The sequence below is a fragment of the Bufo bufo genome, chromosome 3 (assembly GCF_905171765.1).
Source record: "Bufo bufo chromosome 3, aBufBuf1.1, whole genome shotgun sequence".
In the NCBI taxonomy this organism is placed as follows: domain Eukaryota; kingdom Metazoa; phylum Chordata; class Amphibia; order Anura; family Bufonidae; genus Bufo; species Bufo bufo.
This window is the reverse complement of record NC_053391.1, coordinates 143,819,233-143,846,803: the sequence shown is the minus strand read 5'-3', so window position 1 is coordinate 143,846,803 and position 27,571 is coordinate 143,819,233. Positions and strand designations below refer to the sequence as shown.

Below are 27,571 nucleotides of genomic sequence, written 5' to 3'. Positions count from 1 at the left end.
TAAGTAATAATGCAGACGGATCCGTTCTGAACGGATGCAAACGTCTGCATTATCGGAGCGGATCCATCTGATGAAACATCAGACGGATCCGCTCCGAACGCTAGTGTGAAAGTAGCCTCATGAGGTCGGACAATGATGTTGGACAAAAAGGCCTGGCTCACAATTTCTTTTCCAATTCATCCCAAAGGTTTTCAATAGGGTTAAGGACAGGGCTCTGTCAAGTTCTTCCACACCAAACTAAACAACCCATGCGTTTACAGACCTTGCTTTGTGCACTGAGGCATAACAATTGTAGAACAGAAAAGGGTATTCCCAAAGCTGTTCCAAAGTTGGAAGCATACAACTGTCCAAAAATGTCTTTCATTATACTGTATACTGAAGCATTACGATTTCCCTTCACAGAATACAATCAGATACACATCAATGATCACATGTCAACATCTGGGAAAATAAAGGGACAACATATTTAAAAGGGCATTCTCATCTTGGACATTGGGGCTAGGATATGCCCTCAATGTCTGGTAGGTGCGGGTCTCACCTAGTGCCAGCACCTATCCTTAGAATAGAGCCCAAAAAGTCCTCTATTCATTTCTATGGGAGAGATGAAAACAGCCAAGTGGTGCACTTGGCTGTTTTTGGAAGTTCCATTGAAATGGATGGGAAGCACAGCACACAAGTGTGGCCATGGCTTCATTCATTTCTATGGGGCTAAATAGTCGAGCCAATGCTCGGCTGTTTTCGGTACTCCCATAGAAAGGAACGAAGGGTGGCCCCGTATGCACCCTCCCTCACTTTGCAGGCTCCGTTCTAAGAATAGGTGCTGGTCCCAGAGGTGGATTCCACATCCATCAGACATTGGGGAAATATCCTAGCAATATGCCCCTTATGTCCAAGATAGGACAACCCCTTGAAGAGTCTGTGAGATACAGACAGTTTTCTTCCTTCTGGAGGATAGCTTTTTTGCATACTTTCTTTTTACTGCCCCTGTCAAACCTTATGTAAAGCAAGTCCTCTAACCCACCTAGTAAAAAGTGGGAGCTGAGAAGGTATGAAATGCTCTGTACCCATGTGTCAATGGACTGCTAGCCACCATCCTGAAAAGGTCATGCCCACAAAAAACAATCCAAAAGGAACAAATCTGAGTAGCCACTCACAAAAGCAGAGACTGGTCTCACCTCTTCTTCTCTGGTTTTCAGCTTTCTCTTTTCTTCTACTGCCGCCCGCTTCTGCTCCTCTTTTATACGCTGATCCTCCAGCTTCTTCCACCGCTCCTCAATTTGTTTCTCATACTGCAGTTTTGCTCTTCTTTCCTTTTCCAAAATTTGTTGATCTCTGGCAGCTACAAATAGAGCAGTAGAAAGTGAATGCAGCCATAAAACCCAGATGAACGTATGGCACACAATGCCAATGGAGTAGACACAAAGCATGCTTTGCTCGCAAGAATGAACCCCATAGAGGGTATCTGTCATGGACTCATTACATGACATTAGAACGCATGCTACTGTAATTGTAATTATACCTGTAGGTCATCCAGGGGGATTTACTTGAATGTCTTTGCATGAGAGAACCACCGGGTGCACCAGGGCATTTCACCCGTGTGAAAGCAAAGCATACAGCTTCACTACCACTTGCATTTTTTGCGCCAAAATGTTGGCCCACCATTATATAAGACATAAGGTGCACCACAAAGAATGACTTTTTCAAACATCAGTGACATTTCATGGTGTTAAAACTAGAATGTGGGTGTTGCCAGATTAATTAAACTGAAATCCAGGATTCTAGTGACCTACTTCGAGTTGGTCTAAAGCTTTTGGTGTACAGAATTTTGGTGCACTTGAAGACATTTTTAGTTGGGGGACAGAATGGCGGTGTACTGGGACACATTTTTGGGTCGGAGACAATATTTTGGCACATTGAGAAAAAAATAAAATATTGCGCCAGAGACCAAATTTAAGCACACAGACACAATTGTGGCACAAAGAAAGAATTCCCAGGGCATTTAGACAAATTGTTAGCATAAGCTATGCCAACAAATAGGTATAAAGTAGACTGGATCAGCCACTAGGATACATTTAGCACTCTTTCAGACTGTCTGTCTACATTAACCTAAGACCTTGCGATATTCCGTTTTACACTTCCCACATTCCCAGAACCATAACTTTCTGTTCACATACCCTTATGAGGGCTTATTTTTTGTGGGAGAAGTTGTTCTTTCTAATGGCCCTATTTAATATTGCATATGATTTAGTGGGGAGCAGGAAAAAGAAAATTCCAACTGGGGTACAATTCTGCCAATTTTATGTTTTTATTTTTAAAATCTTTAAGGTGTTCCCTATGTGGTAAAAATTTACCCATTACCTTCAAGATCCAGGTCAGTACACTTACAACAATAAAGAAACTTGGATAGTTTATCTTGTGTTTTAATACTGAAAAAAAAGATTATTTTTTTTAGAAAAAATGTATTTTTGTATCGCCATATTCTGACCCATATAACTTTTTTGTAGTTGTGTACAGAGCTGTGTGAGGGCTCATTTTTGGGGGGTGATCTGTACTTTGCATGGATATCATTCTATGTTTTAGATCACACTTTATGAAATTTTTGGCGGGATGTGAAGTGAAAAAAAAAAAAGGTGAATTTGCAATTTTTTTTTTTTACCATTATGTCATTCGCCATATTGGATAAATATTGTTATATTTTAATAGTACAGGTGTTTTCGCATGGAGCGATGACCATGATGTGTTTTTTGTTATTGGTTAAGTATTTTTATTTTAGGGAAAGGGAGGTGATTTGCACCTTTTTTTTTTATTATAAAAAAAAAAAATGTTTTCCTTTTTTCCTAGGTGACTATAATTGGCAATCATTAGATTGCCCATTGTGTTCTGTCATGGCTATAAAGCAATCATAGAACACTCCATTTAAAGGGAGTCTGTCATCAGCGTTTCACGTTTGTAACCCTTCCCATAGCTTTCAAGCATGCTTACAGTTAATAAAAACGTTACCTTTAGCATCAATCCTGGACTTATAAAACCGTCAAAAAACATCTTTGTAGCATATGCAAATGAGGGGTTGCAAGTGCCCAGGGGCGGCGTTATGCTCGTAGGTGTCCTGCTAGCTTAGCCTTTTCTTCGCTTCCCCCCACCCTTCCTTCCCTCCGCCCATCCTTTCCCTCTGACCGCCTATCTACTAACTTGTTGTTTCGCCGAGATCCCACGCCTGCGCACTCAGTCCGTCGGCCGGCGCATGCGCACTGCGATGCCCATTCCTTGTACGGCATCACAGTAATTAATGTGCATGCGCCGATGGACCGCCTCCTTTGTTGTGTTTTCGCGTCGTTAGCCGGAGCATGCGCAATAGTTACTGTGATGCAATACAAGGAATGGGCATCGCAGTGCGCATTCGCCAGCCGACGAACTGAGTGCCCAGGCGCGGGATCTCTGTGAAACAAGAAGTTAGTAGATAGGCGGTCAGAAGGAAAGGATGGGCGGGCGGAGGGAAGGAAGGGGCGGGGGGAAGCGAAGAAAAGGCTGAGCTAGCAGGGCACCTATGAGCGTAAAGCCGCCCCTGGGCACTTGCGAGCCCTCATTTGCATATGCTACAAAGATGTTTTTTGACGGTTTTATAAGTCCAGGATTGATGCTAAAGGTAATGTTTTTATTAACTGTAAGCATTCTTGAAAGCTATGGGAAGGGTTACAAACGTGAAATGCTGATGACAGACTCCCTTTAAAATATACCAATACAGTGCTGCCACCTGCTAGCCTGTATTGGTACATTCCAGTAATAGCCATCAGAGCCTGCTTGAGGCTTCAGGCTATTATTGTAACATAGCATGTTCCCTGATCTCAGCTGGGTAGAGCTGTTACGGGCAGGAGAGCTTGCGACTCCTACTTCAGGACTGCTCAGATGCCGTGGTCACTAACTAATGACCACGGCATCTGAGTAGTTAAACGTATGTAATCAGCCGTAGGACTGATCGCATACCTCAGCCGCAGGTCTCTGCCGTTTAAAACAGCAGAAACCTGGCAGCTATGGAGCCTTCTTTAAAGTAGCGTCTTCTACTGTACATGAACAGTGGAGGTCGCCAAGGGGTTAATGAGGTTGTCCAGTCCCAAAAATCTAATTTATTTTAGTGTGTTCCTAACACCCCTCACTATCTGGGCATCAGACTATCCCAGTAGGTCTGCTTACATTCAGTGCTTCCTGTTTTTTGGCTGCTCTGCAGAGTGATAAGTCACAGGCTGGCCCCGCCCCACACTTCAGTCTGCAGGAGCTCCACCCATTATTCCTCCTGTGGCCATGTTACTACACCCACACACGACTCCTGCTAGTGTCTTTTCTCATGCTGTGTCACATCACGGACAGTCCACAGGCTCTTCCCTCCACTATCTCCAGAGTGCAAAAAACTGCTTGAATCAGCAAGCACATCTAAACACATCTGTATCTAATCCTATCGTGTAGGATACAGCCTGCTGAGCCTGATACACAGCCTGGTGTGTGCCATACTGCCTGATGAGCTGTGTATCTATACCTATCTTGTATGATACTGTGTGGTGTGTATCTAAGCTTATGTCAGATACGGTCTGCTGTGCCTCTGTATCTAAATCTATCTGCGATACAGTCTACTGTTCCTGTATCAAAGATTCTCATTTGTGATACTGCCTGCTGCTTCCATAACAGAACCCCCATAAGGGTCCATTCACATGTCCGTAGAATGGGTCCGCATCCGTTCCGCAAATTGCAGAACAGGTGCGGACCCATTCATTCCCTATGGTGCAGGAATGGAGATGCGGACAGCACACAGTCTGCAATTGCGGACAAGAATAGGCAGTTCAATGAGGGTGCCGGCCGGGTGCATTGCGGACCCGCAATACACTACGGACGTGTGAATGGACCCTTAAGGCGATATCCACAGAGCTCCCAAAGTAACATAACATAGTAACATAGTACATAAGGCCGAAAAAAGACATTTGTCCATCCAATTCGGCCTGTTCTCCTGCAAGTTGATCCAGAGGAAGGCAAAAAAAAACCTGTGAGGTAGAAGCCAATTTTCCCCACTTTAGGGGAATAAAAAATTCCTTCCCGACTCCAATCAGGCAATCAGAATAATTCCCTGGATCAACGACCCCTCTCTAGTAGCTATAGCCTGTAATATTATTACACTCCAGAAATACATCCAAGCCCCTCTTGAATTCCTTTATTGTACTCACCATCACCACCTCCTCAGGCAGAGAGTTCCATAGTCTCACTGCTCTTACCGTAAAGAATCCAAGTGACATCCACAGCATAGTAGCTATGCTGTGACTCATACACAGCGCTTATACTGTACTGTGCATGAGTCAGTACAGGCTTCACACAAAAGCCTGCACACCGAGAAGGCGGCCAACAGTCACGGCACATGTGCACTAATTGTGTAGGCGTCAGGAACAAGGAAGGCCGGCAGGAGGCGGTGACGTCAGTAATGACGCGCCGTTTCCTGCCTCAGAGCGGAAAAGAAGATGGTGGTGAGGGACCAGAAGCCCCAAAAGCCCTGCAGGAGTGGTCACGTGACCGTGAACAGGATAGTGGAAACACCAGTGCTGCGGAGGGTAAGTATTCTTGAAATATACACTCACCTATAGAATTATTAGGAACACCATACTAATACGGTGTTGGACCCCCTTTTGCCTTCAGAACTGCCTTAATTCTACGTGGCATTGATTCAACAAGGTGCTGATAGCATTCCTTAGAAAAGTTGGCCCATATTGATAGGATAGCATCTTGCAGTTGATGGAGATTTGAGGGATGCACATCCAGGGCACGAAGCTCCCGTTCTACCACATCCCAAAGATGCTCTATTGGGTTGAGATCTGGTGACTGTGGGGGCCATTTTAGTACAGTGAACTCATTGTCATGTTCAAGAAACCAATTTGAAATGATTCGAGCTTTGTGACATGGTGCATTATCCTGCTGGAAGTAGCCATCAGAGGATGGGTACATGGTGGTCATAAAGGGATGGACATGGTCACAAACAATGCTCAGGTAGCCCGTGGCATTTAAACGATGCCCAATTGGCACTAAGGGGCTTAAAGTGTGCCCAGAAAACATCCCCCACACCATTACACCACCACCACCAGCCTGCACAGTGGTAACAAGGCATGATGGATACATGTTCTCATTCTGTTTACGCCAAATTCGGACTCTACCATTTGAATGTCTCAACAGAAATCGAGACTCATCAGACCAGGCGTGAGGAGACTTATAGGCCATACATGCTCCTCTGGAATTCTGGGAAGAAAGGGATGCAAATGAGCGCTTAAAAAGCTCTGCCTCTAATACCACCAGATGTAAGGCAGATACCCAAAACAGCTGTCTGAAGATGAGGTGCTGGTTATTTAATATCCAAGTCATGTCTCAAGGCCTACTTAAAGGGTTGAACATTGACTTATAAGATAGCTGCCTTACATCTGGTGGCATCAGAGGCAGAGCTCATTTGCATCCCTTTCTACCTTAATAAAATACACAAAATACTTTTTGGCCAATGTAGCGCGCATGTATTCTAAATGGGGAGAGGGGAGTAAGCCGCTGACAGGGGGAGTAAGCCGCTGACAGATACCTCTGGCGGTAACTTATCTTACTGAGAACGAAAGGATGAGCACGTTGACATTTAACAGCTTAATCCTCATCTGTCGACATCTACCATTGGGGGGGAGTTAGTCTCCCCCATACACATTTGATGGTCAGCCAACCCTGATGAAATCTGAGTTCAGTTTATAGAAGTCTAATGTGTATGGCCAGCTTATGAACCAAATGGGATACAACTGTAAGAAGCTGTGAAAGATTACAAAGAACCAGTACATGCCTCCACCGATTCCCTGCCATTCCGCACCAGTTCTGCACTTCCTGTCACAGCATGACACTTCTAAAATGTTTAATGTATTCCAGCTGAGGCTCATTCAGCCGGCCATTAGCTGAGGCTGGTTACCATTAAGGCCAATGACTGGATGAGCAGGCAGTTACTAGTATTTCCAGCCATGTTGAACAAGGACAGGAAGTTCAGAGTATTGGGGGCTGGAACAGCAATGATGGAGGACAGGTGGAGAGAAGTACCAAAGAAAATCTCACTGGAAACCCTTTTAAAAGAAGGAAAGTAATAAGCAACAGTGAAACCTACCAAGACATTTCTCTCTTTCGTCCCGTCTTTCTTTGGCCAGTCTTTGTCGTTCATCAGTCTTGAAAAGACTATCCATACCTTGAAATGAAAGAGAAGAATAGTTAATTAAGTAGTAGGGATCTAACTGTCCACAACCCAGATGGACGATAAGATGATTGAAGGGACTGAGGCTCTCCAGACTGTTTCAATTTCACTTGAATTGAACTGAGCAAAAACTGACGGAGATGTGCCAGTAAAAAATATAACAAATAATAAATAATATTTATTATTATTACACACATTATATATATATATATATATATATACACATACACACACAAACACACACACACATTATAATAAATTATACACACAATAAAACAATAAAAAAAAACACTGTGTTGCCCTGTTCTTTGATTATTCCTCTATTATTTTTCGGATCTTTTGTGGCGTTAAAGAGGACCCGTCACCTCTTTTGACATGTCTGTTTTAGTAACTACCAGTAATTGCATTCCCCATGTAATAACAATTCTGGAGCATTTTTTGGAATAATTCTGTGTTGTGCAATTCTTTTATTATTCCTACATTTCTTAATTATTTGCCAACAGCCTAAAATAGAGAGATGGGAGTTTCCCATTAGAGGTGTGTCCTGTGTAAGAAGGTACCTCATCGTGGATGGAAGGTATGTGTCACCGAGGTTCCTGGCCTCGGTGAAGTAAGAGCAAGTATTTTATATCTCAGCAGCAGCTATTGCTAATTGACACTGAGATTTAGCATGGCTGTCATAGCTGATCCGGGACGGCTCTTACTGGGAGTAGACCAAGTGCTGGGTGGCTGACTACTCCCCATGTTCCAGGCCGGGTTTTGCCAGGCATAAAAACCAACCAGCACTGCCAGGTGTGTGGATTTACCTCCCTCTGACAGTGGAGCTCAGGAGTCTGTGTGCTGTGAACTGAGGGCTGATTTGAGGTTTGAGCCGGGCTGGAGGATTCAGGCCCCTCTAAAGGTGAACAGGCCGCCTATAGACTTGATGAGGCTGAACTGCTCACAGGGTGTGAATTAACACCTGGGAGAAAAGGGGAATTTTATTATTAATAGACTTTCCTTGTGTGTGAACAAACACCAAGCCACCTGCGTTTTGTGATACACCTTATCTGCACTTTGTTATACACCAATGTGTGAATAAACACCGCTGTTTGATTTAAGAACTGTGTACTTTGCCTCTATACTGCATCCGCTAGTCCTAACTACCAGAGCAAATCCCCACATACTGTCATACTATGTTAGACACACTCCCATCGGTGGAATGCACTCACCCCTTTTCAAAAGTGGCCGTGGCATGGGCAAGGCTTAATGGTCCTGCAAATTTTATGTAATGAAAACCATAAACTGGTGTAGATTGTGTGCCAGAAAAAACAGAGGGCCAGAGATGCACCAGTGCAAACTACATAAAGACTGGAATATGAAACACCATACATTAATATGTTTCTCCCGATTGTTCACTTTCTTTTTGGTTTTTACTTTACTTTTGTAAAAAAAACAAAAAAAAACAAAAGTGCACATTTTGTAAACAAGTGAAAATGGTCACGGTAACACATAGGAACCATTCCTATCTACAATACTGTACACAGAGATATTATCAGCATGTAAAGGGAAAGTAAAGCATCTCAGCAGACCGCATTCTTGTCTTCCCAGTACAAAGGTGAAGATCACTGCGCACATGTATTCGGATAAACTCAGAGCTAATGAATGCACCTAAACTGTGCGGAAAGATCACAAGGACTTAGCCACCCTTGGTGCAAAGTCTTCTAACCCCTTTGAGAATATTCCAGTCTTGCACACTAAGGAATTTTTAAAGTTCCAAAGCCCTAAAAACACAGTAGAAAACTTAATCCTACTAAACATGCATTTATTTTTTTACTGTAATTGTACAAAATGCTTTTACACAGCGGTTTTCTGGCAGAAAAAAAAATTACTAAATAATTTAGTTGAAAGTGACACCCCTGCAACTTTACAAGAAGGAAGTATGGCGACGGCGGGGGGGGGGGGGGGGGGGGGGGGGGGGGGGGTCATTTATAGACACTCTATTGTTCTGACGATTCCCTCCACCTAGTGTGTCCAGTGCCAGTGGTCATATATGTGCAGTCCCACTACCTGGATATTCTTGTACACAAAAGGCAGAACAATTCCTGCTATTCTGCAGGCCAGTCGTATGGTTTATTTCAGTAGCATTTGCCGTTAAAGAAGCACTCCAGGAAAAAGACATCTTCGTTTGTCAAGTCCACCGGATAAAAGGCAGCGCATGCAATGCGCTCAGGAGGTGCTTTGTTGTGGAATTATCAGCTCAGCTCCACCATCATACTGATTACCTGAATCCTACAGAGTCCGCTGTGTGAAGCGGAAGTCAGTTTCTGGATGCATTCCTATAAGACGCTAAGGCTGGGTTCACACCTGAGCGTATTGGGTATGCGCATTTTACAGGCGGTTTTGAGGCGTTTTTGTATTTAGGAAACGCTCGTAATACGCGCATTTGTGTGATTGACAACAGAGGCATCCAATGAAAATGAAATGGATGACGCTGTTATGTGGGGGGGGGGGATCTGTGGATGACGCTGTTATGTGGGGGGGGGGGTCTGTGGAGGACGCTGTTATGTGGGGGGGGATCTGTGGAGGACGCTGTTATGTGGGGGGGGATCTGTGGAGGACGCTGTTATGTGGGGGGGGATCTGTGGAGGACGCTATTATGTGGGGGGGGATCTGTGGAGGACGCTATTATGTGGGGGATCTGTGGAGGACGCTATTATGTGGGGGATCTGTGGAGGACGCTATTATGTGGGGGGATCTGTGGAGGACGCTATTATGTGGGGGGATCTGTGGAGGACGCTATTATGTGGGGGGATCTGTGGAGGACGCTATTATGTGGGGGGATCTGTGGAGGACGCTATTATGTGGGGGGATCTGTGGAGGACGCTGTTATGTGGGGGGGATCTGTGGAGGACGCTGTTATGTGGGGGGGGTCTGTGGAGGACGCTGTTATGTGGGGGGGATCTGTGGAGGACGCTGTTATGTGGGGGGGATCTGTGGAGGACGCTGTTATGTGGGGGGGATCTGTGGAGGACGCTGTTATGTAGGGGGGGATCTGTGGAGGACGCTGTTATGTGGGGGGGGGGATCTGTGGAGGACGCTGTTATGTGGGGGGGGATCTGTGGAGGACGCTGTTATGTGGGGGGGGGGGATCTGTGGAGGATGCTGTTATGTGGGGGGGGGGGATCTGTGGAGGACGCTGTTATGTGGGGGGGGGGGATCTGTGGAGGACGCTGTTATGTGGGGGATCTGTGGAGGACGCTGTTATGTGGGGGATCTGTGGAGGACGCTGTTATGTGGGGGATCTGTGGAGGACGCTGTTATGTGGGGGATCTGTGGAGGACGCTGTTATGTGGGGGATCTGTGGAGGACGCTGTTATGTGGGGGATCTGTGGAGGACGCTGTTATGTGGGGGATCTGTGGAGGACGCTGTTATGTGGGGGATCTGTGGAGGACGCTGTTATGTGGGGGATCTGTGGAGGACGCTGTTATGTGGGGGATCTGTGGAGGACGCTGTTATGTGGGGGGGGGGATCTGTGGAGGACGCTGTTATGTGGGGGGGGGGATCTGTGGAGGACGCTGTTATGTGGGGGGGATCTGTGGAGGACACTGTTATGTGGGGGGATCTGTGGAGGACACTGTTGTTATGGGGGATGTGTGCTATGACACATAGGGTCATGAGGGGGGCAAGCATAAGACACACATATAGCATCTTATGCTGGTCCCCCTCATGGCCCTATGTGTCCCCTCATGTGTCCTAAAATGCGCACATAACTGGCTTTGTGTGTAAAGTATTTTACTACTGTCTGAAACAAGCTCTCTCCTATTGATAAAATGGCCAGCCTCTGTACTCACTTTCACTATGAATGCACTGCAGCGAGCGGGCCAGCCGGCGCGTGACTGACGTCACTTAGTAACGCTCCTGCTTCCTGAATTAAGTGGGAGGAGCGTTACTAAGTGACGTCAGTCACGCGCCGGCCGGCCAGCTCGCTGCAGTGCATTCATAGTGAAAGTGAGTACAGAGGCTGGCCATTTTATCAATAGGAGAGAGCTTGTTTCAGACAGTAGTAAAATACTTTACACACAAAGCCAGTTATGTGCGTGGGGCCCCTTCATATATAATCGCAGCATTTTCGGGTCTGTCAAATCGCCATATCGCGATTGGCGATTAGATAATTTTTTCGATAAATCGTGCATCCCTAGGAGTGGTCAGTTGTCAAGGACGAAACGAGCGTACAGACGCGCGTTTTTAAATGAGCAAACAAGAAACGCCCATTGTCGCGCGTTCCCGCTGAAGTCTATGGGTGGGAACGTGCGACAATACGCCCCAAAGAAGCTCCTGTACTTCGTGGGGCGTAGGGCGTTTTACAGCGCGTTCGTACGCGCGGTAAAACGCTCAGGTGAGAACCATGCCCATAGGGAATCATTGGTTCTTGCCTGTTGAGCGTTTTACAGCACGTAGGAACTCGCTGTAAAACGCTCAGGTGTGAACGCAGTCTTAATGTGAGGATCATTCTTAAAGGAAATGGGTCACTGAAAATTTTATCTGCCAGTTAAAACCAGATAGCGGCACATACCCTTTTTTTTCAAATTTGTTTTAATTTTTTGATAGCTGATTTTTTTATTATTTTTTCTGAACATGATTAGGCTACTTTCACACTTGCGTTCGGAGCGGATCCGTCTGATGTCTGCACAGACGGATCCGCTCCTATAATGCAGATGTTGGGATCCGTTCAGAACGGATCCGTCTGCATTATATTTCACAAAAAAATCTAAGTGTGAAAGTTAGTCAGACGGATCCGTCCAGACTTTGCATTGAAAGTCAATGGGGTACGGATCCGTTTGAAAATTGCACCATATTGTGTCAACTTCAAACGGATCCGTGCCCATTGACTTACATTGTAAGTCTGGACGGATCCGTTTGCCTCCGCACGGCCAGGCAGACACCCGAACGCTGCAAGCTGCGTTCAGGTGTCCGCTTGCTGAGCGGAGCGGAGGCTAAACGCTGCCAGACTGATGCATTCTGAGCGGATCCGCGTCCACTGACAATGCATTGGGGCTGGACGGATGCGTTCGGGGCCGCTTGTGAGAGCCTTCAAACGGAGCTCACAAGCGGAACCGCGAACGCAAGTGTGAAAGTAGCCTTACGGGGCGGTCATCTTGCCTGAGCTGTTCTTAACAGCATTTAGAGAGCATTAAAGCAGCCCCATGGGCCATAGACACAATGTTCAGGGACAGACCTCTGACTTCTATGGGAGAGTTTACTAGGCATGCTCTGAGACCTGTGCAGAGGTCAGGAGGGAGGTGATAAGCTGTGATATAACTTATTGTGAATGGTGGATCCTGTGTTGTCTGTACATAGAGTTCATATAACGGAGGCTATAAAGTAAACCAGATAACTGCAGTAAAGTGATCTGTACACACTGTGAAGTGTCACCTATTAAAATTAGTAGCCAGTGCGAAAACTGCAGGATTTTATGGATTTATTGAAATATAGAAAATTAAAAACATCTCCAAAATTTTTTTAAACATAACATAAAAACATGATTTAAACAATAGGTCATTTTCTTATGACACATTCCCCCTTTAACCACCTCCCATCCACCCGTTGACTATAAAACATCCGGGAGGTGGTTCTCTATCTCTGAATGGACGTTCCAGAACGGCCATTCAGAGATCGCAACTGCACGCTAATAGTGACAGCAGGGCAACTCAGAGAGAAGGCAGGGACAGTTCCCAGGTGTCTCTGCCTTCTAGATCGCTGTATACACAGCCCTCACCGAGCACTATGTACACAGATTAGGAAGCGCTATGCTTCCTGTTCCGACCGCTGGGGCTGGGAGAGTGCAGGAGCTGTCGGGCCTTCTACAGACCTCGATCAGCCCTGCACTGAGGCTGTACAGTGCAGTATACCGCTGCACAGCCTCTCTAGGGGGTGTATTTCCCCTGTAACTGGGGCTACTATGTCAGTCCCAGTTACAGGATAAATCAATAGTGAAAAAAATAAAATAAGTGAAGTTAAATGTCCCCCAGAGGTCTTTTATGACCTTATAGGGGGACGCAAAGTGTAAAATAAATAAAAAAAAAGAAAAAAAGGTTTCACATGTAAAAAAATAAATAAAAAAAATCCCCAAGGAAAAGGAATAAAAAAAAAGGAAAAAAAAAAAATTTGAAAAATAGAAAAATAAAATAGACATGTTTGGTATTGCCGCGTCTGTGACGCTCGGCTCTATAAATATATCACATGATCCACCCAGTCCGATAAACACCATAAAAAAATAAAAATAATAACTGTCAAAAAAAGCAATTTTTTCACCTTACATCACAAAAAGTGCAACACCAAGTGATCAAAAAGGTGTATGTTCCACAAAATGGTACCAACAAAACAGTCACCTCATCCCGCAAAAAATGAGTTTCTACTGTAAGGGTGCATCAGGGGGGCTTCAAATGGGACATGGCATCTAAAAACCAGTTCAGCAAAATCTGCCTTCCAAAAACCAGGTGGCGCTCCTTTTCTTCTGTGCCCTTACATCAGTTTACGACCACATGTGGTGCGTTTCTGTAAACCGCAGAATCAGGGTAATAAATATTAAGTTTTGTTTTTCTGTTAACCCTCAATGTGTTAAAGAAAAGAAAATTTAAATGGAAAATCTGCCAAAAAAAGTGAAATTTTTTAATTTGATCTCCATTTTCCTTTAATTTTTGTGGAACACCTAAAGGGTTAACAAAGTTTGTAAAATAAGTTTTAAGTAACTTGAGGGGTGTAGTTTCTACAATGGGATCATTTGTGGGGGTATCCACTATGTAAGCCCCACAAAGTGACTTCAGACCTGAACTGGTCCTTAAAAAGTGGATTTTGGCAATTTTCTTAAAATTTATAAGAATTGCTTCTAAAATTCTAAGCCTTCTAACGTCCTAAAAAAAATAAAATGACATTTTCAAAATGATGCCAACATAAAGTAGACCTATGGGGAATGTTAAGTAATAAATATTTTATGAGGTATTACTTTCTGTTTTAAAAGCAGAGAAATTGAAATTTAGAAAATTGCAAATTTTTTAAAATTTTGGGTAAATTTGGGATTTTTTTTTTATAAAGGTTAAATATATTGACTCAATTTTAATGACTTATCATGAAGTACAATGTGTCACGAGAAAACAATCTCTGAATGGCTTGGATAAGTAAAAGCGTTCCAAAGCTATTACCACATAAAATTACATGTCAGATTTGCAAATTTAGGCCTGGTCAGGAAGGGGGCAAATGGCCCGGATGTGAAGTGGTTAAGAACTACTAGTGTTGTAGTCACATGAAGAGAACAAGCATCTAACCACCAGAAAATACTCCCATACATTCAACTGTACTTTTAAAACAGGCCGAGGATTGGGTCAGTTATCAGAAATGAACATTCATACAAACACCCGTTTCCTGGTAATTGGCTTGTGTGGCACCTAATATTGCAGTTTGTCAGCAGCACATCCTCCGTTTGCACAGTGCAGTATGCTGCTAATCATTTTAGGTGCCGCAAGGTAGCACTTTTATGAGGGACAATTATTGGCAAAGGCCGTTTAAACAAGCATACAATATGCAAAGGGAATGGAGGGTGAATGATCGTAATAATGATCATTCGTCCCCTTTCATTTTGGATTGAGCAAGTCAAAGGCCCTTTAAATGATCAGTATTGGGCTATATATGAGGACCTTACAGAATATGACCCATTGTTTAAATAATTTTCCATGTCCATATCTAAAAATTTGAAACAAAAAACATTAAATCCTGTAGTTTTCCCACTGGCCAATAAACCAAATAATTGGCACCACTTCTTGGTCTGTACAAATCACTTTACTGCAGTTTCCTGCTCATCTATACGTTGAGGTGATGTCATTACAGGCAGGGTTAGAATGACAGATAAGACAGAAGCCACCATTTAACATAGGTGATTGTCAGAGCTCTGCACAGGTCACAGAGTTGCCTAGAAAACTTTCCCATAGAAGTCAATGAGGTCCCCTCCTGACCATTGTGTCTATGGACCATGGGGCTGCTGTAAAGCAATTTTCTTGATGCTGTTAAGAACAGCTCAGGCAAGATGGCCGCCCACATAATCATGTTCAGGAAATTGTAGATTTATTTATTCCATCAGAAAATAAAAACGGATCAGAAAAAAGGAGATGTGTTACTATCTGATTTTAACTGGCAGAACACATTTTTGGTGACACATTTCCTATAAAGCGGCTCTGTCAGCAGGACCAAACCTATTAAACCAGACATATTGATTGGTAGGGCACATCATGCTGATTTAAACAATAACCTTTCTTTTGTCTGTATGCTAAACAGCTGCAGAGAAATCTTAGTTTTTTTATTAACATGCAAATGAGAAGTTTGAGCACTAGGAGGCGGGGCTGAAGCTTTTGAGCACCGCTCTGTAACACCCCCTGTGCTCTGAACACTCCCCCCTTCCCTTGATTTACAGGGGCTAGACATGCTACAGAGGGCAGAGTTGTGCCCTAGCATCTACATATCATATACTCTATGTACTATAGCTTCACCACACTGAGATCTGCTTAGGCCTCTTTCACACTTGCGTTGTCCGGATCCGTCGTGCACTCCATTTGCCGGAGGTGCCCGACGGATCCGTAACACCGCAAGTGAACTGAAAGCATTTGAAGACGGATCAGTCTTCAAAATGCGTTTAGTGTTACTATGGCTTCCAGGACGCTATTAAAGTCCTGGTTGCCATAGTAGTAGTGGGGAGCGGGGGAGCAGTATACTTACCGTCCGTGCGGCTCCCGGGGCGCTCCAGAATGACGTCAGGGCGCCCCATGCGCATGGATGACGTGATCCATGCGATTACGTCATCCATGCGCGTGGGGCGCCCTGACGTCACTCTGAAGCACCCCGGGGGCCGCACGGACGGTAAGTATACTCCCCCCCCGCTCCCCACTACACTTTACCATGGCTAACAGGACTTTAGCGTCCCAGCAGCCATGGTAACCATTCAGAAAAAGCTAAACGTCGGATCCGGTAATGCGCTGAAACAACATTTAGCTTAAGGCCGGATCCGGATTAATGCCTTTCAATGGGCATTAATTCCGGATTCGGCGTTGCGGCAAGTGTTCAGGATTTTTGACCAGAGCAAAAAGCGCAGCATGCTGCGGTATTTTCTCCGGCCAAAAAACGTTCCGGTCCTGAACTGAAGACATCCTGAACGGATTTCTCTCCATTCAGAATGCATGGGGATAATCCTGATCAGGATTCTTCCGGCATAGAGCCCCGACGACAGAACTCTATGCCGGAAAAGAACAACGCAAGTGTGAAAGAGCCCTTAGAAAGCTAATCTACATATTACTGCTTTATTCACAGGCAGAATGTATGATTTTAAACACCAGTAATATGTGTCAGCTTATAAGCATAGAAAAAACATATAGCCCTATGTAGTATTTCTATAGCTTTGTGGTAAGTGTATGGTTTTGCATGAAGAGATGCCAGGTTTGAATCCTGGGAGAGACTTCCATAAACTTTTTTCTCTCTCTCATTTAACCTATAATAAAAGGCTCTACAATAATATATAATCATATAATAACCTTAATAAGGCCTTAGTATATTTAAGCGTAGTGTTTTGTTTTGTTTGTTTTTTGCTTAGAAACCTGAAAACTATTACTGATTTATTTACAGACACAATAATAATACACACCAGCAATATTTATTAGCTTTTAAAGCCTAAGAATATAATTCTCAATATGATAAGGATATATAGGGTCATTTATCAAACTGGTGTAAAGTAGAAATGGCTTAGTGTCTCCCAGGATTCAAACCTAGGATCTCTACATGCAAAACTAAACACTTACCACAAAGCTACAGCATTACTACATAGAATAATATGTTTTTCTATGCTTATAAGCTGACACACATTACTGGTGTCTTTAAATTCATATATTGTGCCTGCGAATAAAGCAGTAATATGTAGATTAGCTTTCTGAGCAGATCTCAGTGTGGTGAAGCTATAGTACATAGAGTATATGATATGTAGATGTTAGAACACAGCTCAAATGGAGGGGGGAAGTGTGCAGAGCACATGAGGTGTTACAGAGCGGTGCTCAAATGATTCAGCCCCGCCTCCTGGTGCTCTAATTTCTCATTTGCATATGAATAAAAACAGATTTCTCTGCAGCTTTATTAGCATACAGACAAAAGAAAGGTATAGTTTAAATCAGCATGAGGAGCCAATGTGTCTGGCTTAATAGGGTTGATCTTGGTGACAGAACTCTTGCATTAGTTCTATTGAACTAATAGCTGTAGGCTGTGCAGGCATGCTGGGAAATGAAGTTTTACAACAGCTTGACGGTCACAGGTTGGGCACCCCAGGATTAGAGCATGGCCAGCTCCGAAGAGCATATTGAAGGCGGGGGTATTTGTAGTCAAGCGACCACATAAAATGCCGTAATTTACATTTATTAGTTCAGCATGGCTTTACTGCGAGGCTGCATCTTCATCAGACTTGACAGACTAACAAGAGAAAGATTTTCACACAATATAAAGCCAGTTCTGTGTAGTTGTATGGCAACTATAGATTTCCCCACTATAAATCCTTCTCTTCACCTTCCATGTATTGTTATAGGTTATATAGAGGATTGGGAGTGAGCCACACGGATCCCGAGTAGTCTGAGGCCTCAGTTACTGTGTAACCACATCAAACATCTACAAAAGACACACAAAAATACCAGAGATTAACTAAAGAAACGCCTTACAATAGATGTGTCTTACAAAGCTCTCTCTTGGCACTTCCTCTGTAACCTCTGCTACATCTGTACATAAAATAGCATGCATGCTATACCTGCCAATGTGTATAGGCGTGTCCCAACGGCAGATGTCCGGGAGAAAAAGAGAAAAAAAAAAAAGTATCTGATCTGTTGAGTTCCAACATGCCCAATCGCTTTATTCTCAGGGGAGATACGCTGCCACCAAAGGGGAAGATAACCTGTCAGCGGCTTACTGCCCTCTCGCCATTCAGTACACATGCATGCATGTTCAGGCCGAACGTTTATATAAATGTGAAGTTTGGGAGAGACAGCGTTTAGTTTGTTGACCGCTACAGCGGTGCTTGAAAGTTTGTGAACCCTTTAAAATTTTCTACTGTATATGTGCTAGGGATTGTCAAAGAAGAGGCAGAAATTGGGGACGGCAACCTGGACTTCAGGAAAGAAGATGCCAGACTCCTGGGGCAAACTTATCACAGCCTGGCGGAGTACAGCCTATGATAACCAGGTGCGCTGCCGGATACTGGGCCTGATTTTTGCCAAGGCGTATGCCAGGGAGAACTGGGAGAACTGGAGCGTCTTCTCCCTGGCTAAGAGCGGAGCGCGCTGATTGGATGCGCTCTGTGCCAAGAATGACACGCCTGGGATAACTTTTGAAGGCCCGCCAGTTGAGCCGAATGGCTCATTAGCATACAAGGCGGCAAATATTCCAGGGGGCAGCGCGGACAAACTGGGGCACTGATTGAAAAATAAATGACTGAATAAACAATACCGGGGGCATGTAAGGCTATATCTTTAGTTTAACTTTCATTTTCAGGTGAAAGGTCCTCTTTAAGGACCAGGCCATTTTTTGCAAATCTGATAAGTGTCACTTTATGTGGTAATAACTTTAAAACGCTTTTACTTATCCAGGCTATTCTGAGACTGTTTTCTCGTCACATTGTATTTCATGGCAGTGGTAAAATTGAGTCAAAACATTACTTTTATTTATAAAAAAAAAATTCCAAATTTACCCCAAAAACTTGGAAAAATTAGCAAATTTCCAAATTTCAATTTCTCTACTTTTAAATAGATAGTAATACCTCCAAAAATAGTTATTACTTTACATTCCCCATATGTCTATTTCATGTTTGGATCATTTTGTAAAAAGCCATTTTATTTTTTGGGGACGTTAGAAGGCTTAGAAGTTTAAAAGCAAATCTTGAAATTTTTCAGAAAATTTCCAAAAAACACTTTTTAAAGGACCAGTTCAGGTCTGAAGTCACTTTGTGAGGCTTACATAATAGAAACCACCCAAAAATTACCCTATTTTAGAAACTACACCCCTCAAGGTATACAAAACTGATTTTACAAACTTTGTTAACCCTTTAGGTGTTCCATAAGAATTGATGGAAAATAGAGATGAAATTTCAGAATTTCACTTTTTGGGCAGATTTTCCATTTTAATCCATTTTTTCCAGGTACAAAGCAAGGGTTAACAGCCAAACAAAACTATATTTATGGCCTCGATTCTGTAGTTTACAGAAACACCCCCTATGTGGTCGTAAACTGCTGTATGGGCACACGGTTTTATCTTAGGTAGGGGCTAATTTTTTGCGGGATGAGGTAACCGTTAGATTGGTACTATTTTGGCATACGCCTTTTTGATCGCTTTCTGTTGTACTTTTAGTGATGTAAGGTGACAAAAAAATGGTCTATTTAGCACAGTTTTTATTTTATTTTTTTGACGGTGTTCATCTGAGGGGTTAGGTCGATATGTTTATAGAGCTGGTCGATACGGATGCGACGATACCCAATATGTCTATTTTTCTTTTTTTTCCTTTATTTGGGGAAAATGACATTTTTTCACTTTCTTTTTTCACTTAATTTTTTGTCCCACTTTGGGACTTCAACTTTTGGGGGTCTGATCCCCTTTACAATGCATTGGCTGTATGTGTAATACAGTGTGTATTACTCATACAGCTTCCTGCCTGTCAGATCCAGGGGGCTAGATCTCACAGGCTCTCCACCGGAAGGCAGCCCCGATGCCTAAGGAAGGCATCGCGCTGCCTTCCATGCCATCGAGTCCCCGTCACAGCAGCACGGGGACCTGATGGCAGCTCGGATTCCTGTGAGGACATTGCATGTGCCGCGGTCAGCGCGCCGTACATGTACAGCGCGGGTCCTCTACGGGTTAAAAGGGATCATCTTTGTGGTGGTTGTTTTGACACAAAACCATTACAAATAAAAACAAACACTCCTTTAGACATCAGGAGTCCTATTAACTGTATTTCAGAAGACTGTTAGGGCTCTTTCACACGAGTGGATGCCATTTGGGTAATCCGCTTAGTGAAAGAGAGCCAAGCCCTGTTTCGGACAGTAGAGACACGGAGCATTAACATGATTGTTAATGCTCCGTGCCTCTCTGTGACCTTTTTACTACAAAATCACAGTGAGAGAAAGTGGTTACTGTGATTTTGTACCAAAAAGGTCACAGAAAAGCACAGAGAATTATTAATCATGTAACGGGGCTTGGCTCTCTTTCACGCAGCAGATTACCCGCACAGAATCCGCTCGTGTGAAAGAGCTCTTATACTGCCAGTTCCTGTAGTATACAGTGGATATAAAAAGTCTACACACCCCTGTTAAAATGTCAGGTTTCTGTGATGTAAAAAAAATTAGACAAAGATAAATCATTTCAGAACTTTTTCCACCTCTAATGTGACCTATAAACTGTACAACTAAATTAAAAAACAAACTGAAATCTTTTAGGTAGAGAGAAGAAAAAATATAAAACATAAAATGATATGGAAAATGCAAATGTAATCGCACTCTACATCCAGCATTCTGCCCTGCCTCCATGCTGGATGAGACATTGGTGTACATTTTGGCCAAAGCGTAATAAGCCACTCACCACGTCAAGGTCGCCTCACAAAGTCCAGGGAATGCAGGTCAGCATGCAAGCCAAGCACACTCTGCTTTTAACCCTGTCCGGTGCCATTACAGCTTTCATCGGATCCAGGGATGCAAGTACAAACATGCACGCTGAGCCCACCATATACTTCTCCTGGAGCCAAATGGCTACTGGTAGGTTCTATATAAGCAGACTCAGTTTTATACTGACTTTAAAACCAGCCTCCAGGACAGATTGACTGGTCAGGTGTGCATGACTCAAAGGAGATCGCCACGCCTCCAATATATACTACAAAGAAAAAATGTGGGGGGGATTGGGTCAGATTGCATCCCTGGATCCGATGAAAGCTGTAATGGCACCGGACAGGGTTAAAAGCAGAGTGTGCTTGGATTGCATGCTGACCTGCATTCCCTGGACTTTGTGTGGCTGTCATGGCCCATAAGCAGGTAGGAACTATTGTTAGGGACCACTCAAATGAGGCGACCTTGACGTGGTGAGTGGCTTATTACGCTTTGGCCAAAATGTACACCAATGTCTCATCCAGCATGGAGGCAGGGCAGAATGCTGGATGTAGAGTGCGATCACATTTGCATTTTCCGTTTGTATATGTATTTCGCCATAGTGATGTGCACCTACATACAGGTTGTGCTGACCCAATCCCCCACATTTTTTCTTTATAAAATAATATGGTTGCACACCCTTAAACAAATATTTTGTTGAAGCCCCTTTTGATTTTATTAGAGCACTCAGTCTTTTTGGGCATGAGTATCAGCATGGCACATTTTGACTTGGCAAGATTTGCCCACTCATCTTTGCAAAAACACTCCAAATCTGTCAGATTGCGAGGGCATCTCCTGTGCACAGCCCTCTTCAGATCACCCCACAGATTTTCAATCGTATTCAGGTCTGGCCTCTGGATGGGCCATTCCAAAACTTTAATCTTCTGGTGAAGCCATTCCTTTGTTGATTTGGATGTATGCTTTGGGTCGTTGTCATGCTGAAATATGAAGTTCCTCTTCATGTTCAGCTTTCTAGCAGAAGCCTGAAGGTTTTGTGCCAATATTGACTGGTATTTGGAACTGTTCATAATTCCCTCTAGCTTAACTAAGGCCCCAGTTCCAGCTGAAGAAAAACAGCCCCTTGGCATGATGCTGCCACCACCATGCTTCACTGTGGGTATGGTATTCTTTTGGTAATGTGCAGTGTTGTTTTTGCGCCAAACGTATCTTTTGGAATTATGGCCAAAAAGTTCAACCTTGGTTTCATCAGATCATAACACCTTTTCCCACATGCTTTTGGGAGACTTCAAATGTGTTTTTGCAAAATGTAGCCTGGCTTGGATGTTTTTCTTCGTAAGAAAAGGCTTTTGTCTTGCCACTCTACCCCATAGCCCAGACATATGAAGAATACGGGAGATTGTTGTCACATGTACCACACAGCCAGTACTTGCCAGATATTCCTGCAGCTCCTTTAATGTCGCTGTAGCCCTTTTGGTAGCCTCCCAGACCAGTTTTCTTCTTGTCTTTTCATCAATTTTGGAGGGACGTCCAGTTCTTGGTAATGTCACTGTTGTGCCATATTTTCTCTACTTGATGATGACTGTCTTCACTGTGTTCCATGGTATATCTAATGCCTTTGAAATTATTTTGTACCCTTCTCCTGACTGATACCTTTTAATAATGAGATCCCTCTGATGCTTTGGAAGCTCTCTGTAGACCATGGCTTTTGCTGTGGGATGCGACTAATAAAATTTCAGGAAAGACCAACTAGAGCAACTGAACTTTATTTTGGGTTTAATCAGAGGCACTTTAAATGATGGCAAGTGTATGCTGACTCCTATTCAACATGATTTTGAATTTGATTGCTTAATTCTAAACACAGCTACATCCCCAGTTATAAGAGGGTGTGCACACTTATGCAACCACATTATTATTATTTTTTTTTGTCTTCTTCCCTTCACCTAAAAGATTTCAGTTTGTTTTTCAATTGAGTGGTATAGTTTATAGGTCACATTAAAAAGGTGGAAACAGTTCTGAAATGATTTATCTTTGTCTCATTTTTTACAGCACAAACCTGACATTTTAACAGGGGTGTGTAGACTTTTTATATTCACTGTATATGCAATTGCAATGATCAGCAACACTTCCTGCAGGAATGACAGAATTCCAATAGTAACATACATTCCAAAATCCCTAAGGACAGCATTTTACTTGAAAATAGAAAATAAATCACTGGTTAACAAAGGTCTCTGACTTATCTTCTTGTGTGAAGAATCCTCTGAAATAGTTTCTGAAATGCGCCGGAAGCACTAAACGAACAACGGGTACTAGTCCCACCTTTTGCTATACCATTTTCAGTGTGTACCCTCTCCCTTTTCCTAGAGTCAATACCTTGAGCAAATTTCATATTTTGAAGTTCGTGTTGTGGTATTTAATGAATTGCGTTATGGATTCCGTTACCACGGACCATAACGCAATTCCATGATGGAATGGATAACGGACCCGTCCGGTTTACGTTATGCAGGAGAGCACTCCACGGATAAAGGAAACCAGATGGATCCATTCTGCAGGCCATAGACTTCTATTATGACGGAATGAATAACAGGATGCCTCTAAAGGCATTCCGTTATGGAAATGAGTTACGGTCCGTGGTAACGGAATCCATAACGCAAGTCAGTAAATACCACAACACGAAACTGCGCACAAACTTCAAAATATGAAACTCGCTCATCCCTAGCTATGGAAAAGGTATCTGATCAGTGGTATCCAACAGCTGGGGCACCCAGGAGTACATTACACCGCAGCTGAAAGGAGCGCCGCCTCCTCTTCAAACAGCTGATCGGTGGGGGTGCCGGGAGTCATACCTCCACCGATCCAATATTGATGACATATTCTGAGTATAGGTCATCAATATAAACAGGCTGCACAACCGCTTTAACTTTTACATTTTTAACCACTGGGCCTGCAGCGATGTTGCTCATGGTTCACATGACCACTGCAGCCAATCATGTACATGTGACCACCGAGTTCAATGATGATGACCTTGTGGCAGTCCGAACCCGGCATTCCCAAGGTTAATACAGTGCATGTGCTATAAGTGGCCCATTCCAGGAACAGCTCTCAACCTAAGAAGGGCGTGCCTAGCCACAAGCATCCCGCGCCTGAGACGCCAGCACAGGTCTGCCGCTCTAGGGACAACCACTCTGAGACACAGCACCTGAACTAGAGATGAGGGCGAGATGTGCTTTCTAGATGATGCTGGCAGATTGTTACTAACATTATTACAGCAACATTCTTTCTGGAGACTTAATAACTGATTATGTTCATGGGGAGTATAAGTCATTACATTGAGAGACATCGTTTAACCCTTTATTAACTCTACTGTGACTAGAGACTTACCACTGGATCAATTTGTACAACTATGCAGCAGACCATGGGATCTTCATATAAGGATGGACATATAACTATAATAGTTTATTCCCTAGACCACATGGTGGCCGTGCCCGTGCTGCGGACTGCAAATAGTGTTCCGAAATACACAGGCATCAGCCTTCTGAACTCTGTGCTGCGGTGCGGACCCACTGACCCGAATGGGTCCGCGATCTGCAAAATACGCAGAGGCACTGACCCAAAAGCCCACGTAAAGGCTTCCGATCCATGCCTCCATAGCACGGAATTCACACGGCCGCTGCGCGTATATTGTGGATCGGATGTGTGGTCTGCAACACGGGCACAGCGACCATACGGCTGTGTGAATGAGCCCTAACTGTTTATTATACTGCAGGAGCCGTACAAGTGTGGGCCCCGCATACGCTACCTATAGGGACCAGGATTGCATTTATATTTGTGATTATTTAGCAAAGTTTTATTCATTTTTTGTCATCTTTTAGCATTATGCATAAGAGATCCTCAAATCTATTATAAAATATCTTATTAAATATTATTTTCAGTACTTAGCCACTCTGAGACAGTTTTTGTTTTATGTTCATATGTCTTTGGCTATTGGGTAGTAGTTCACTGTTCGTGGCTGTAGTCATACTGCAAGGGTACCTGGAGAGCATTTTTAGCATTGTGAGATCAATGACTGGCTGCAGCAGTCACATGAATGATAAATAGGACATGACTGATGACAGCCCAGCCACGATCAGAATGGCCGCATATTTACAAGGCAAATGTTTTTTTTTTCCCTGTTTTTTTTATACTGCACCCTACCCTGTGTCAATTTTTTTTAAAACTCTTGGAAAACCCTTTTAAGACAGCCTTCGGCCAAATGCTTGTCATTGTACAGCCCAAAGGTTATTTGGAGCTGTAATGAGGCCTAGAGGAGAAAACTATAGTGCTCCCCCAGTACTTCTACCAAGTGTGATGGCGCAACTGTGGATTCCACTCAGGAGCTTCTATTACCTCATGATTGTTTGGTGTACAAGTAGTAAGGAAAACAGGAACAATGCAATTATCCCAGCTATGTATAATTTGTTGTCTCGTCCTCCAGACAGCTGCCGGCTCAGCCCCGACAGGTCTACACTCGCTCTCCACCGTCATGGGACAAAACAAAGCTTTCACTAGTACATATCATCATTCTGCCTCCTGGTAGAAGGAAGTGGACTAGATAACCAGATATATACAGAACTACAAGTCCCAGCAAGCCAAGTTAAGATGGTGGAATGTTCAGCACCTCAACAATCAGATCAGCATGAGATATTTCTGCGTTCTTGTGTACAGCTGGAAAATGAGCAAAATGAGTTCAGCAGCATACTGTCCAGCATCTCAGGGAAGGCTAGCCTCCAGAGTCAAGAACTAGCCCTAAAGACAATGACAAACCAGAGCGCCCGGCCAGTGCAACCCTTCACAGGCAGCGCCCGGCCAGTGCAACCCTTCACAGGCAGCGCCCGGCCAGTGCAACCCTTCACAGGCAGCGCCCGGCCAGTGCAACCCTTCACAGGCAGCGCCCGGCCAGTGCAACCCTTCACAGGCAGCGCCCGGCCAGTGCAACCCTTCACAGGCAGCGCCCGGCCAGTGCAACCCTTCACAGGCAGCGCCCGGCCAGTGCAACCCTTCACAGGCAGTACCCAGCCACAGCAGCCCCACAGGTAGTCACTGTCAGTGTGCCTCATATACGCAGTGACCAGTCAGCAAAGAATAAGGACAGGGTGATGCAACAACAAGTGCATATAGATGAGCAATTCAGAGTATTACATGTACCCTGCTGTTTCAGCTATACAAGTATGTATATTGCTCATTTACAGATTTCTAAGAGAAGAAAAACTGCATGCAAAAACACCAGCATTCTGTATGGAGTATAGAGAGTATAATGGGTATACACCACATGAAATAAGGAGGTCTATTACTGCTCCACCTCAATAATACAAATGGCATTTCTCTACTTACAAACAGCAGACAATAGGGTAAATCCTGTATACAATGTGAACACGCAGACAATGTAACAAGGAAAAAGCAGCAGACAGATGCCATGTTATCAGGCTGAGCTCTATAAGAAGTGTATATCCAGTCACACAAGATTAATGGAAATCAAAAAGAGAACAGAGAAGCTACATCTATAGAGAGACCTGTCTCCATGTGCTGAGTGCTCACCTTCCCGGGAGATGTCTCTACCTCCAGCACAAAAGGAATTTGAAAGTGTAGACAAAAAAAAGAAAAAGAAAAAAGGAAAGCCTAACAATCCTGCTCTGCTATTGGCGCTGCGTGCCCTAACCCATCTTCTTCAGTAACCCTGGAAACCATCTGAGTAAATGCTAACCTCATTCAAACATGTCTGCTGCCTGCCAGACTATTAAAGGGAACGTATAGACAAGTCCCGGTCTGCTACTGGTTACAGAATCCTGCGATAGATTGCCTTCTGCTATGCACAAAAACAATAAAAGCCTGCAGATACTTATTCTGTAGCTAAAAAGACAATGGGGGGGGGGGGGGGGGGGGGGAGAAGGAAAACAAAAAAAAAAAACAGACAATTAAAAAAAATCATTTATACAATTTTACTATTTAGTATTACACCCATGAGTCCATGGCATTTCTGAGATGCTGTGGTGCCACCGCTGCCATCAGAGTCCAGGGCTGGACAAGAGTTATTTATTACCAAGACAGCAGACCCAAACATTGAGAATATGAACAATTGTTTTACATTCAGTTTCAATAAACATAGAAAACCATTGCTGTAATCTACGCCATTGATAAAATATTGCCTAAAGTCAAGGGGATGTCCAGTGAAGCAATCAGCTAGCTTCTCTAACTCATCTGATGTCAATATTCCCTAATAAATGGGATTTTCTGGGAGTAGACTACTGATGATGTATCCTCTGGATAGGTCATCAATATCTGATCAGGGGGTTGTGGCACCGCCACCGATCAGCTGCTGCCTCCTCACAGTATGCCAAGCACAGCGCCATACGTTCTATAGTCACTTGAATGGGACAGATCTGCACGTAGGCCATGTGACCAATAAACATGACATCACTGACTGCAGGACTCATACTGATGACCTATGCTCTACATTTAACATCTGCACCGCTGGTCAGTTTTCACAGCATATTTTTTTTCTGCACCATCTGGATGAGATTTTGTACAATCTGATCCACTTTGCAGCTACTATAAGGCTGGTTTCACACGGGCGTTGCGGATTGGGGCCGGATGCGGTCAGAGTGCGTTCAGTGAAACTCGCATTATTTTGCAAGAAAGTTCAGTCAGTTATGTCTGCGGTTG

The 27,571-nt window shown here is 43.8% G+C and overlaps 1 protein-coding gene across 2 annotated transcripts in view; it reads right to left on the bottom strand.

Moving 5' to 3' along the window:
• Positions 1-27,571, bottom strand: part of MAP7D2 (MAP7 domain containing 2) — a 151,878-nt gene that overhangs the window by 75,383 nt on the left and 48,924 nt on the right. The window contains exons 1-3 of one of the 2 annotated variants that reach the window (XM_040423668.1): positions 26,447-26,486; positions 7,151-7,228; positions 1,176-1,339 (exon numbers count right to left, since the gene is read on the bottom strand). In XM_040423668.1, the coding sequence (XP_040279602.1) occupies positions 1,176-1,339; positions 7,151-7,226 (240 nt within the window). In that variant the 5' untranslated portion in view covers positions 7,227-7,228; positions 26,447-26,486. Of the gene's footprint in view, positions 1-1,175; positions 1,340-7,150; positions 7,229-26,446; positions 26,487-27,571 lie in introns of those variants that run through there. The other variant, XM_040423667.1, reaches the window with a different exon arrangement.